At 43.1% G+C, this 11452-nt stretch overlaps 1 protein-coding gene across 1 annotated transcript; it reads left to right on the top strand.

Moving 5' to 3' along the window:
* The first annotated feature begins 347 nt into the window (after nt 1-347).
* LOC120021567 (protein phosphatase 1 regulatory subunit 26-like) lies at nt 348-8463 on the top strand. The gene is made up of 2 exons (XM_038965363.1): nt 348-456; nt 3339-8463. Exon 2 carries the CDS (start codon nt 3410-3412, stop codon nt 7103-7105), a length of 3696 nt encoding a protein of 1231 aa, XP_038821291.1. The 5' UTR covers nt 348-456; nt 3339-3409; the 3' UTR covers nt 7106-8463.
* The last annotated feature ends 2989 nt before the right edge of the window (nt 8464-11452 follow it).

Below are 11452 nucleotides of genomic sequence, written 5' to 3'. Positions count from 1 at the left end.
GTCAACAACCCCAAGCCAATGTCATAAGTTTTACACCATAGCTGTGCATGCTAAACAACCAACCCCTCTGTGGATATTATTGGTAAAGTCATAGGCTACTATAATTAAATTAGGCTACGGCCTCCCTGTTTAATGTCTAATATATCTGTCCATATCAATGAAATCGGAATATAAAATGGTTTGTAGGTTAAATATCAGGAGGAGCTGTTACATACTAACATAGTCCTTACGGTCATTGGTCAACTTTGAGAGTTAGGCTATGTTCCTTTACTGTTCCTTTAAAAAAAAAAGCTGACCGAGGTGGAGAGGAAGGGGTGCTAGAGACCGTGCACTGTTTGCTTGTGTCAGTTCTGTGTGTGAATACTGCTGAAATCTATAGAATTAGCTAATAGCTACTAGGAAAACCAGCGAAACTGGTGGACATTTAACCCGTACGAGCGATTCGACCATAACCAGGTAAATTGAGCTAAATTGATGTCCTGATATATCTTGTGCCGACACGACAGTTCCGTGTGACTATAGAGGTTGTTGAGGAGCACAATACAAAGGTTTTCTTCGCAGAAAAATGCCGGTTGTACAGAGGCCCGCAAGTATCTTATTTCTCAAGACAACGAATAGGTTCAATGAGATTTCCCAATCCCGCCTGTTTTATACATTTAAATGAATATCGTTGTTAGTGCTAAAACATATTGTCGAGTAACCCGTGTCCTTTGAGAAGATGACAACGTAAAGTGAGGGTTTGGAAGATCAGTGGCCGGGTAGCGAAGGAACATTGGTTGGTCTGCGGTGTCTCCTAGTGATACACACCGGCCATAAGTGCAGCCTGGGCCGCTAGAGGGATACGGGGACTGCCGGGGGTGGCGTTGCGACAACCGATACATTGAGGTACGGAGAGAATGCCCTCGACGTACGTGAATGATTTTGTTGGAAAGAAAACCGTCCTATTTATCAGGTATAGTCTTATGCAGACTAAGTTAATGTTGTAACAGGTAAAGTTCGATTTTAACAAATAATTTTTGGATCCAGTGTGAAGTCGTTCTCGGGTTAAATGATGTATGATGATGGCTATCACAATTTGGACAGATTGTCGTCTATTTTGACTTTCTACCGTCATACACTGGCTGTACATGTACATTGACTCATATCCCGTTCTATTCGTGTATCACATGATATTGGCGTTTTTGTGAAGCATTATTTAATTAATCAGTAGCCTAGGCTTGGTCTTCTCCGAGCTTGCGGCCCTTCCTCGGCGGTTTACTGCAGCCTTGGAAGTCGGCAACGTTGTTTATCATTCATTGGTAGGCTTCAGACAGTGGAGATACAGTATGGCGGGTTTGAGTATCGCGCTACACATGACCGCACCTCCACCTGCTGCTAGTTTAATACAGTGTATTCGTGCATGCCATAGTCTCTGTAGAATAGTCCTAATTGGTTGAGTTAAATTATAAGCAATTCATATTCTGGCAGATTTGGTATTTTTGCCAATTTAGGCCTATGCCCTTACTGCATTGCTGTAGCTCTAAAAAGCATTGTAATAATCATGATATTCAGTAAAGGAGCATTTCAGCATTAATGTGATGTAGTCCTTTTATAGGTCGAAAAACGATGATGGATAGCCTATAGCGTACAGTGACTATCTGAACAATATACAGTTGAAGTCGGAAGTTTACATACACTTAGGTTGGAATCATTAAAACTCCACAAATGTCTTGTTAACAAACTATAGTTTTGGCAAGTCGGTTAGGACATCTACTTTGTGCATGACACAAGTCATTTTTCCAACAATTGTTTACAGACAAATTATTTCACTTATAATTCACTGTATCACAATTCCAGTGGGTCAGAACTTTACATACACAAAGTTGACTGTGCCTTTAAACAGCTTGGAAAATTCCAGAAAATAATGTCATGGCTTTAGAAGCTTCTGATAGGCTAATTGACATAATTTGAGTCAATTGGAGGTGTACCTGTGGATGTATTTCAAGGCCTACCTTCAAACTCAGTGCCTCTTTGCTTGACATCATGGGAATATCAAAATAAATCATCCAAGAAAAAAATGGTCGACCTCCACAAGTCAGGTTCATCCTTGGGAGCAATTTCCAAACGCCTGAAGGTACCACGTTCAGCTGTACAAACAATAGTATGCAAGTATAAATACCATGGGACCACGCAGCCGTCAAACCGCTCAGGAAGGGGACGCGTTCTGTCTCCTAGAGATGAATGTACTTTGGTGCGAAAAGTGCAAATGAATCCCAGAAGAACAGCAAAGGACCTTGTGAAGATGCTGAAGGAAACCAGTACAAAAGTATCTATATCCACAGTAAAACGAGTCCTATATCGACATAACCTGAAAGGCCGCTCAGCAAGGAAGAAGCCACTGCTCCAAAACCGCCATAAAAAAAGCCAGACTACGGGTTGCAACTGCACATGGGGACGAAGTTCATACTTTTTTGAGAAATGTCCTCTGGTCTGATGAAACAAAAATAGAACTGTTTGGCCATAATGACCATCGTTATGTTTGGAGGAAAAAGGGGGAGAATTGCAAGTCGGAGAACACCATCCCAACCGTGAAGCAAGGGGGTGGCAGCATCATGTTGTGGGGGTGCTTTGCTGCAAGAGGGACTGATGCACTTCACAAAATAGATGGCATCAGGAGGCAGGAAAATTATGTAGATATATTGAAGCAACATCTCAAGACATCAGTTAGGAAGTTAAAGCTTGGTTGCAAATGGGTCTTCCAAATGGACAATGACCCCAAGCATACTTCCAAAGTTGTGGAAAAATGGCTTAAGGAAAACAAAGTCAAGGTATTGGAGTGGCCATCACAAAGCCCTGACCTCAGTCCCATAGAACATTTGTGGGCAGAACTGAAAAAGAGTGTGCGAGCAAGGAGGCCTTCAAATCTGACTCAGTTACACCAGCTCTGTCAGGAAGAATGGGCCAAAATTCACCCACTTCTTGTGGGAAGCTTGTGGAAGGCTACCCAAAACGTTTGACCCAAGTTAAACAATGTAAAGGCAATGCTACCAAATACTAATTGAGTGTATGTAAACTTCTGACCCACTGGGACTGTGATGAAAGAAATAAAAGCTGAAATAAATCATTCTCTCTACTATTATTCTGACATTTCACATTCTTAAAATAAAGTGGTGATCCTAACTGACCTAAAGACAGGACATTTTTACTAGGATTAAATGTAAGGAATTGTGAAACTGTGTTTAAATGTATTTGGCTAAGGTGTATGTAAACTTCCGACTTCAACTGTATATAAAGAATGTTGTATGATAAGCATACAAAAGCTGTATTTTGACCCCCTCTCGTTTCTCTCTTTGTTTCAGATGTAAAAATGTGAGTATTGTCAGAGGCAGATGTGCTCCCATGCTCCCACCCACCCCAGCACCACACTAGAATGTACTTGATGAACGTGCCTCCAGTTGCGGCTATTCACACAGAATGGAAGTCATCGTGCGGCGGTCCGCCCGGAGGCTTTAGCGGTCTGCCCATCTGCTTCAATGACTCTGACAGCGACTTGTCCACCACTGGAACACCCATCCCAGAGAAGGTCCAGATGATCATAGAGAGCCTAAGGAGCACCCATTCCTCACTCGACATGGGCAATGAGACGGAGGGGAACCAAGTGCTGCCAGGACAACCAGGACAGGATGTCGGAGCCCGCGGCTCCCAGGGCCAGGGCTTCAAGGCCCGGAGGGGGCCTCCTGTGGTGATGGGGCCCAAGCCCAAATTCAGAGGACCTCTTCCTGCCACTCACATTAATAACTTGCTGGCAGTGCCAGAAGTTTCCTCAAATGTTGATTCGGAGAGCCAGAGTTCTGACAGCGATGACTCGGTGGATAGAGGGATCGAGGAGGCCATACAGGAGTACCTGAAGGAAAAGGACGACCACAAACGCAAGGCCGAGCCAGAGCCATCCACGAATATTCTACAGCCACCCAAGATGCCGCGGAGGGAGTCTCCTCCAACCGTTCCAGAACCTCCCAAACCACAATCCGACAGCAATAAGGTTTTAACTGCCAGCAACCAGGTCCCGAGAAGTGTCAAAACAGAAACGCAGACCACCACACCACCACCCATGAAAAAACGTGTAAAAAGTAAGACACCCACCTGCAAAGAGAATCCCTTTAAGAAATTGGGCACAACAAGCAAAGCAGCGGTGGTCAAAAAACTGTCCTCTTTCGAACGGAAGAGAGGCCCCTGTATTTCGAACCCTCTTTCTGACAAACTGAAGTGTCCCTTGGTGAAAGCAGTGGAGGAACACTTGTCTGACAGTGACAGCAGTAGTGATGACGGTATAGAGGAGGCTATTCAACGCTACCAGCAGGAGAAGAAGAAAGAGAGACATGAAGGAGGAGGCAGACAGTCTTCCAAGCCCCTTCTTCTCCTCAAAGAGGAGTCAGACTCCAGCAGCAGCGATGACGGAATTGAGGAGGCTATTCGCCACTACCAGCTGGAGAAGCAGAAAGAGAAAAAGAGTGTACCCAAACTCTCTCTATCTCTACCCCCCAAACATAAGCAAGTAAGTAAAGCAGCCGCTTCCCTGTACTGTCCAGAGAGCATCAGCACTCCAGCAGCGGCCATGAAAAAACACAAACTGTCTAAAAATAAAAAAAATAAACCCGAGACTAGGGATGTAAAATCCTATCTACCCTCACAAACTCCAGGTTCCTCACTCTCTCTTATCAAGAAGAGATTAGCAGCTAGCAGTCCCAAAGGGAACGGCCTCCTCCTGTTGACTCATGTGGAGCCCCTGCGAGAGAGGGAGCAGGAGCAGCACACCACCCCAGGCCCAGCCACCCTGAAGGTGAACACCATCACTACCACCACAGCTGAGCTGATGTGTGCTGAGGCCATTCTGGACATCTCTAAAGCTGTCATTAAAATTCCAGAGGCCTTTAACCCTAACGCTGCAGGCCTTATGAACATCAACAGCAGCTCCACAGAGTCCACCACTTCCCTCCTCATCTCCACAAACTGTCCTGATGATAATAATAAAAGTGATGATGAGAGCTCCGTTGACAGTGAGGAGGGGATCGAACAGGAAATCCGGAAGTTTCTCGAGCAGAAGGCTCAAATACACAAACTGTTGCCTGGTTCAGCTGTTGGTACTGCAAGTCAGGGTGACACTAACACTACGACTGAACCAGAGAAGAACACCAAACTGAGTCTGGCCCAGAAGAAAACACTGAGGCTGTCTTTGACGCAGAGAAGAAAGCGCAAAGAGGAAGACGGCAGCAGGAGCGATTCCAAGGAGGAACGAGAGACTGATCTCAGAATGAAAGAGGCAGTCACAAAACCCTTGACTGAGCATGACAGAGGGTCCGTGTCGTCCCTGAAGAAAGCCCCACTGAAATCAGTGAAGGGCTCCGAGAGGAGGAGGGAACAGAGTGGAGAGAAGAGTAGCTCACTGGACAGTGACGAAGACCTGGACACTGCAATAAAAGACCTGCTCAAGACCAAGAAGAAGTTGAAAAAGAAGACTAGAGATATGAAGTTGAAGTCAAGGAAGGGCCTCAAGGAGGATGAGTATTTGTCTCGAAAAACTGCATCACCGCTAAAGAAGCTCAGAACGGAGCCTGAGCCCAAGACCACCAGTCTTTTGAAAACGACCCTTAAAGTCACTACTACTACTACGACTACAGCCCAGAGTGGGAACGACAACAGAGAGAAGTGCAAAGTGAGTAAGAATGTGTCAAAGCATCCACAGAGCAATAAGAACAAAGAGCCCCTTATCCAGGCATATGAGACAGATGGATCTGAAGGGACAAAAGGTGTAGAATGCCTGTCGGGAGTTAACCCAGGGGTGTTTCAGATCAAGGAAGAGAGTAGTTCAGTGGACAGCGACGACAGCATTGAACAGGAGATCAGAAAGTTCCTGGCGGAAAAGGCTAAAGTTTCTACTACCGCAGGGAAAACAGGAGATGGAAAGGAGATCGGGAACGGCAAGGGCAAAACTACAGTCCCTCTCACAGAGAAAAGCATCAAAACGGAAAATCAGCTGGCTGAAATTCCAAGAATGGATGTTACCCAATTCCCTGACCCGCCTCGTCAGAGCAGTCCTGAGCAGAGAGGAGTTCCGGACAGAGGAGTCTTTCCCAACACACTCCCAGGAAACCCCAACCCCACCTCCACCCTAGGAACAGCCAGGGGATCGTGCCTCCTTTCAGCCCTCACCCCCAGCTCCTACCCTACAGCCCTGGAGCCTGCTGATGGCGCTGGGGTTACCAGAGCTGATAAGAGGAGGAGATTCAGTTCGGGTTCAGGAAGCGGTGATGCCCACCAGTATACCAGCTCAGAGATGGCAAGGGGTCACAGCCACAGGTCATTTCCAAGCCCCAGCACCCCCTTGCCCAGGACTGACTCAGAGCAGTGGCTTAAGAGCCAAGTGTTCCTCCCCACTGAGACAAAAGAGAAGATCCATAACCGGAACCCATTCCAGTACAGCTCACCTAGTTTTGGTGAGAAGACAGCCACCACGCCAGCGTATCAGTGTGGAGTACCAGCCAGTATCTATCAACATAGGAGGAGAGCTGAGCCTGCACCTGCATTGGACACACCTGTCTCCACCTGTCCTGATGTTGTACGGATTGGGAGCATCATCAAATCCCCACTAGTTCCTTTCCACTGCCCCTCATCCTCAGAGACGGCTGTCGTCTTTAGCTCTCCATTCCCAAGCCTAACCAGGAGACCTGTGGAGACGGGGCCGTCCGGGAGGTACTTCCTCCAGGGTCATGGGTCAGGGCCGGGCAGCCGCTGGGGTCAACCTCCAACCCTGACCCCAGGGCTGTCGGTGAGCAGCGTGGTACACGTGGCCAAGAACCAGACCACATTTGTCGAACTGTCCGAGAACAAGACAAACCATGTACAGGTCAGGAGCAGGGAGGTGACAGTGATTGAGGGAAAGAAGGAAAGGAGAAGTGACTTGCCAGCAGGAGAGAAGGAAAGAGAAAGGGAGAGCAGAAAGCCAGAGGAGAGAGGAGAAGAGCAGATAGAAAGACGAGGAGAGGAGGAGTGTGTAGATGAGACAGATGTCAGCGAGTCAGACGAGAGGACGAGCCCAGAGAAGAAGCAGAGCTTTCCTACTTTGTAAGTTCAGGCTTTTTCCTTGTACCTTCACATAGTAGCATCACATAGCCTTTTTTCCCGTTAACTTATTGAGTGTGCCCTCCTTCCTAGTGGATATCATGTACATTCGTTCATTTGACGGTTCCAAGGGATAGTTGGTTTGTTGTTGATACACAAAATGAGCATAGTGCAAAGCTTATTTTTTATATGTTTGTACATTTTATACATCTATTTAAAATACTATAACACAAGAATTTAAGACAAACCTACCTTTTTTTTTTTCATTTGTGCTCTGAGATTCCATTTTCTGTTACTACATTCTTATCATTCAAGCTCTTAAAAGCAATATCAATCACCACCCTGAAACAACAAGCCTAGTGCATGAAGGTTCATACCACCAATGCACAGCTGGGTGTGTCTGGTCATTTAATACAGGAACTGGTTATTTTTGTCTCACTGACATAAAAAAAAAAAAACTTTCAAACCCTATCAAAGATATAAACCTAACCACCCCAAAATACTACACTAGTACTATAAAATGTTAGGTCAAATACAGAATTATAAAGACATCATTTTAACAGGGAGCAGTGAGGTAGAAGTGTTTTGTAGCTCCATGGATGAGTGGCTTAAGGGACTCCTTTTTATAATGCAAATACTTCAAACTCTGCATTCAACTATCCTAATATTCCCGTCTGTGTTCCCTTAGCCTCTTTGTAATGTTTTAATAGTCTAAAATCTTCCCTGTGCCTTCTAACAGTCTTCCCCATTTAATGACACAAACGCATGGAAACAAAAAAAGTAGCATTCTCATAACAAGCCCTTATTATAAGCTATGTTTCTGTTCTGAAGGATTCTGTGAGCAGCGGTTAAATTAGCAAAAGCGACTAACACCTGTTCAGATGCTGTTTTTACACGTGCTTTTTGTGTGTTAGCTCTGTTTTGTGTCTGATGAAAATATACAAATCCTTTCTGAATGTGTGGCCTATCATGAAGAGATTGTCCTCTTTACAATCATAGGCACATTGCCCATATCAGTGGTTCATTTCCCGCTCACAAACTGTCAACTGCACACACACAAACTCATCGGGCTCTTCGTATTTCTCCACTTGCCATTTGGTGGGAGGTTTTATGTTTTCTTTCTTTGTTTGCTTCTTTTATGTTCCAATAGTTTTCTTGAATTTTCATATGTGAAAAGAATGTTATTTATTTTTGTTTATGGGGAAGAAAGGAGGAAAAAAGACTTACTGAACATGCTGTGCATCGCCAGTTTTCATAAATATTTTGCAAAAATTGAACTTTCACCGGTTTTCCCTGTCAGAGGAAGGATACTTTGACTGTCTCTTTAAAGTGCAACTGTATAATAAAGAGTGAATTTCAACAACAGTGGTGCCTCTCTTATCTGATTTAACAATTCAAGATTGATATGGTCAATATGAGTGTGCGCGCATGTATTTGTGAACCAATGAGAAAATGGCAAAAGACAATCGTATGGTATTTTTAATATAGTTTAAAATTAAAATGTAGCCTCAACAATATAAGAATCATACCTTGATATTGCTCAACCGAGATGGACCATGCATACATCACAGAAAAGCTCTTCAAGATGTACCTACCAGCTGTTACTCCTCAGGACACTTGCCACTCAAGGAATGTGGATTGCTGTTTAACAACAATATCTACAGTGCCTTCAGAAAGTTGTCATACCCTGTGACTTATTCCACATGTTGTGTTACAGCCTGAATTCAAACACAAAATACCCCATAATGGGTTTTTTAAATTTAAAATTTATTGACAGATCTAATTTACTTAAGTATTCACACCCCTGAGTCAATACTTTGTAGAAGCACCTTTGGCAGTGATTACAGCTGTGAGTCTTTCTGCGTAAAGGCATCCGCATGCTTCCCAGCCGAAACAGTTCGGAAGAGTTCATGCATATATTATGATGACATTTTGTGACTTTTTTGTTTGTTTTGTTTTGGTGAGGGTTTTTTCGGGCTGTTCAAGCCCAACATTTTTTGGGTGGAGGCAAGACGAAGTTTGGAGCTGAAGTCTCTGCACCAAACATTTTAGATGTACAATTGCGCGACTAAAATCTCCTTGGCAAAAACGTTGAAAGTAATGACAGATTTCTTGAGTTATCTTAGATTAATACATACTATTTTGAGGAAGTGTGTACTGTTTACCGCTTCTCAAAATGGACAAACAGTACTATTGCCACTTTTTTCTCATTATACAAGCAAAGGTCTTTAAAGGGAGTATGCGAGCACACTCGTTCCGTTTGGCTAGGCACCAGCCTAACTGAAGCATGCGGATGTCTTAAGTACAAGAGCTTTCCACACCAGGATTGTGCAACATTTGCCCATTTTATTATTTTCAAAATTCTTCAACCTCAGTCAAATTGGTTGTTGATCATTACTAGACAACCATTTGCAGGTCTCGCCATAGATTTTCAAGTAGATTTAAGTCAAAACTGTAACACGGCCACTCAGTAACACTCACTGTCTTCTTGGTAAGCAACTTGAGTGTAGACTTGGCCTTGTATTTTAGGTTATTGTCCTGCTGAAAGGGGAATTCATCTCCCAGTGTCTGGTGGAAAGCAGACTGAAGCAGGTTTTCCTCTAGGATTTTGCCTGTTCTTAGCTCCATTCTGTTTTTGTTTTTTTTGTATCCTGAAAAACATCACAGTCCTTAACAATTACAAGCATACCCATAACATAATACAGCCATCAGTATGTTTGAAAATATGCAGTGGTACTCAGTAATATGTTGTATTGGATTTGCCCCAAGCAACATTTTATATGTAGGACAAAAAGTTAATTGCTTTGCCACATTTGTTTCTGTATTAATTTAGTGCCTTGTTGCAAACAGGATGCATGTTTTGGAATATTTTTATTCTGTACAGGCTTCCTTCTTTTCAGTATATCAATTAGGTTAGTATTATGGAGTAACTACAATGTTGTTAAGGTCTCTGCTTGATCTCTTTGACATCTCCCTCTGGTAACCGCATGTAACTCTGTTCTGCGGCCTGACTATTTAGATTTCTCTAATGTTGAGATTGAGAATGATATGATCCTACTTTTCATAACGTGTAGTGCATAAGCAGTCACTGTTTTAAGGAGTATGGAAATTAGGCTGTGTTTGATTATTCTTGAGCAGATTGTCTAATCTCCAAATGATAATGAGTAGTCATTGAAGATGTCGGGTGATGTGTAGGTCAGTCCGTCTGCTGTTGCTGGCTACAATGTAGCCAGTCTTAAACATGCACTGATGCTACTTCCTCTACCTTGCCCCAGGTCTCTATCCAGCGCCATTGACCCTGGTGTCGACCTCAGCCCTTACATAGCACTGAACACAGAGGAGAGGAGCAAGAGGAGAGGATTGATATATAAAGCAGTCGCTGTAAAGCAGCCAAAGGTACAGTGACATACAGGAACAGTTAAGCCTGTTGCACACTGCCCATACAATGCCAAACAAACACAAACAGAAACTGAGTTGGCTAGGTGTGTCTATGTGTTGGGTATTGTATGGGCATTGTGCAAGGGACTTTAGAGTGTGTTCTGATTTGTCTGGAATAGGTTTGTGATGAATTGATGTTTGTTGGCTTGGTTTGTTGACAATGGAATCTTTCGGTTGCTTTTTTTCATTAGACCAAGATTAAAAAACCTGTCAAGAGAGTGCTCCAATTTCTACCACTATCCAGGTACATTTTGTCAGTCTCATCTTGTCATATTTACCATACTTGATAACACAATAGTACAATAAGGAGATAAATAAAGGAGTAGGAAATTACATGATTAGAATCTAAGGGGTTCCTTGAGTCCAATCAAATTTGATTTGTCACCTGCTTCGTTAACAACAGGTGGACTAACAGTGAAATGATTACTTATGGGCCTTTCCCAACAATGCAGAGAGAAAAAATGTGTAATGATAAATGATTCTGCTTTGCAGGAAAATTGAATCAACTTGGAAGTGAAGCACATCTTCAAGAATTCTTATCAAACATTGAAATGTTGAACTGTTATTGTTGGTTGAATTGTTTGATTGGGAAGTATGTTAGTTGTGTTGAAATTGCATTTCAGCTCTTTGTTGGTTTGTTCAACAATATTTGTATTATTTATATTTGTTTCGTATTTGCATAGTAGGCTATTTTGATTAGGCTATTGATCTTCAATATTAACATTTTGAGAGTTGTTGAATGTTTTAAATGTCAATACATTAATGTTGAAATATAATTTCTTGACACTTTTGTTAAAAACAAGGTTATGAAATCAACAGGTTTGGAAAATCTGGCTAGAATTTGACAAGAAAGAGGAATGTACAGGTAACTGCCAAAGTAAAGGAAACACCAAGTATATTGTATTACCACAGTTTT

Source organism: Salvelinus namaycush, chromosome 26, assembly GCF_016432855.1.
Source record: "Salvelinus namaycush isolate Seneca chromosome 26, SaNama_1.0, whole genome shotgun sequence".
Taxonomy (NCBI): Eukaryota; Metazoa; Chordata; class Actinopteri; order Salmoniformes; family Salmonidae; genus Salvelinus; species Salvelinus namaycush.
This window is presented reverse-complemented; position numbering and strand designations above follow the sequence as displayed.

Excerpts from the sequence above, each read along its gene's own strand:
- LOC120021567 (XM_038965363.1), top strand. The coding sequence starts at position 3,410 with ATGTACTTGATGAACGTGCCTCCAGTTGCGGCTATTCACACAGAATGG.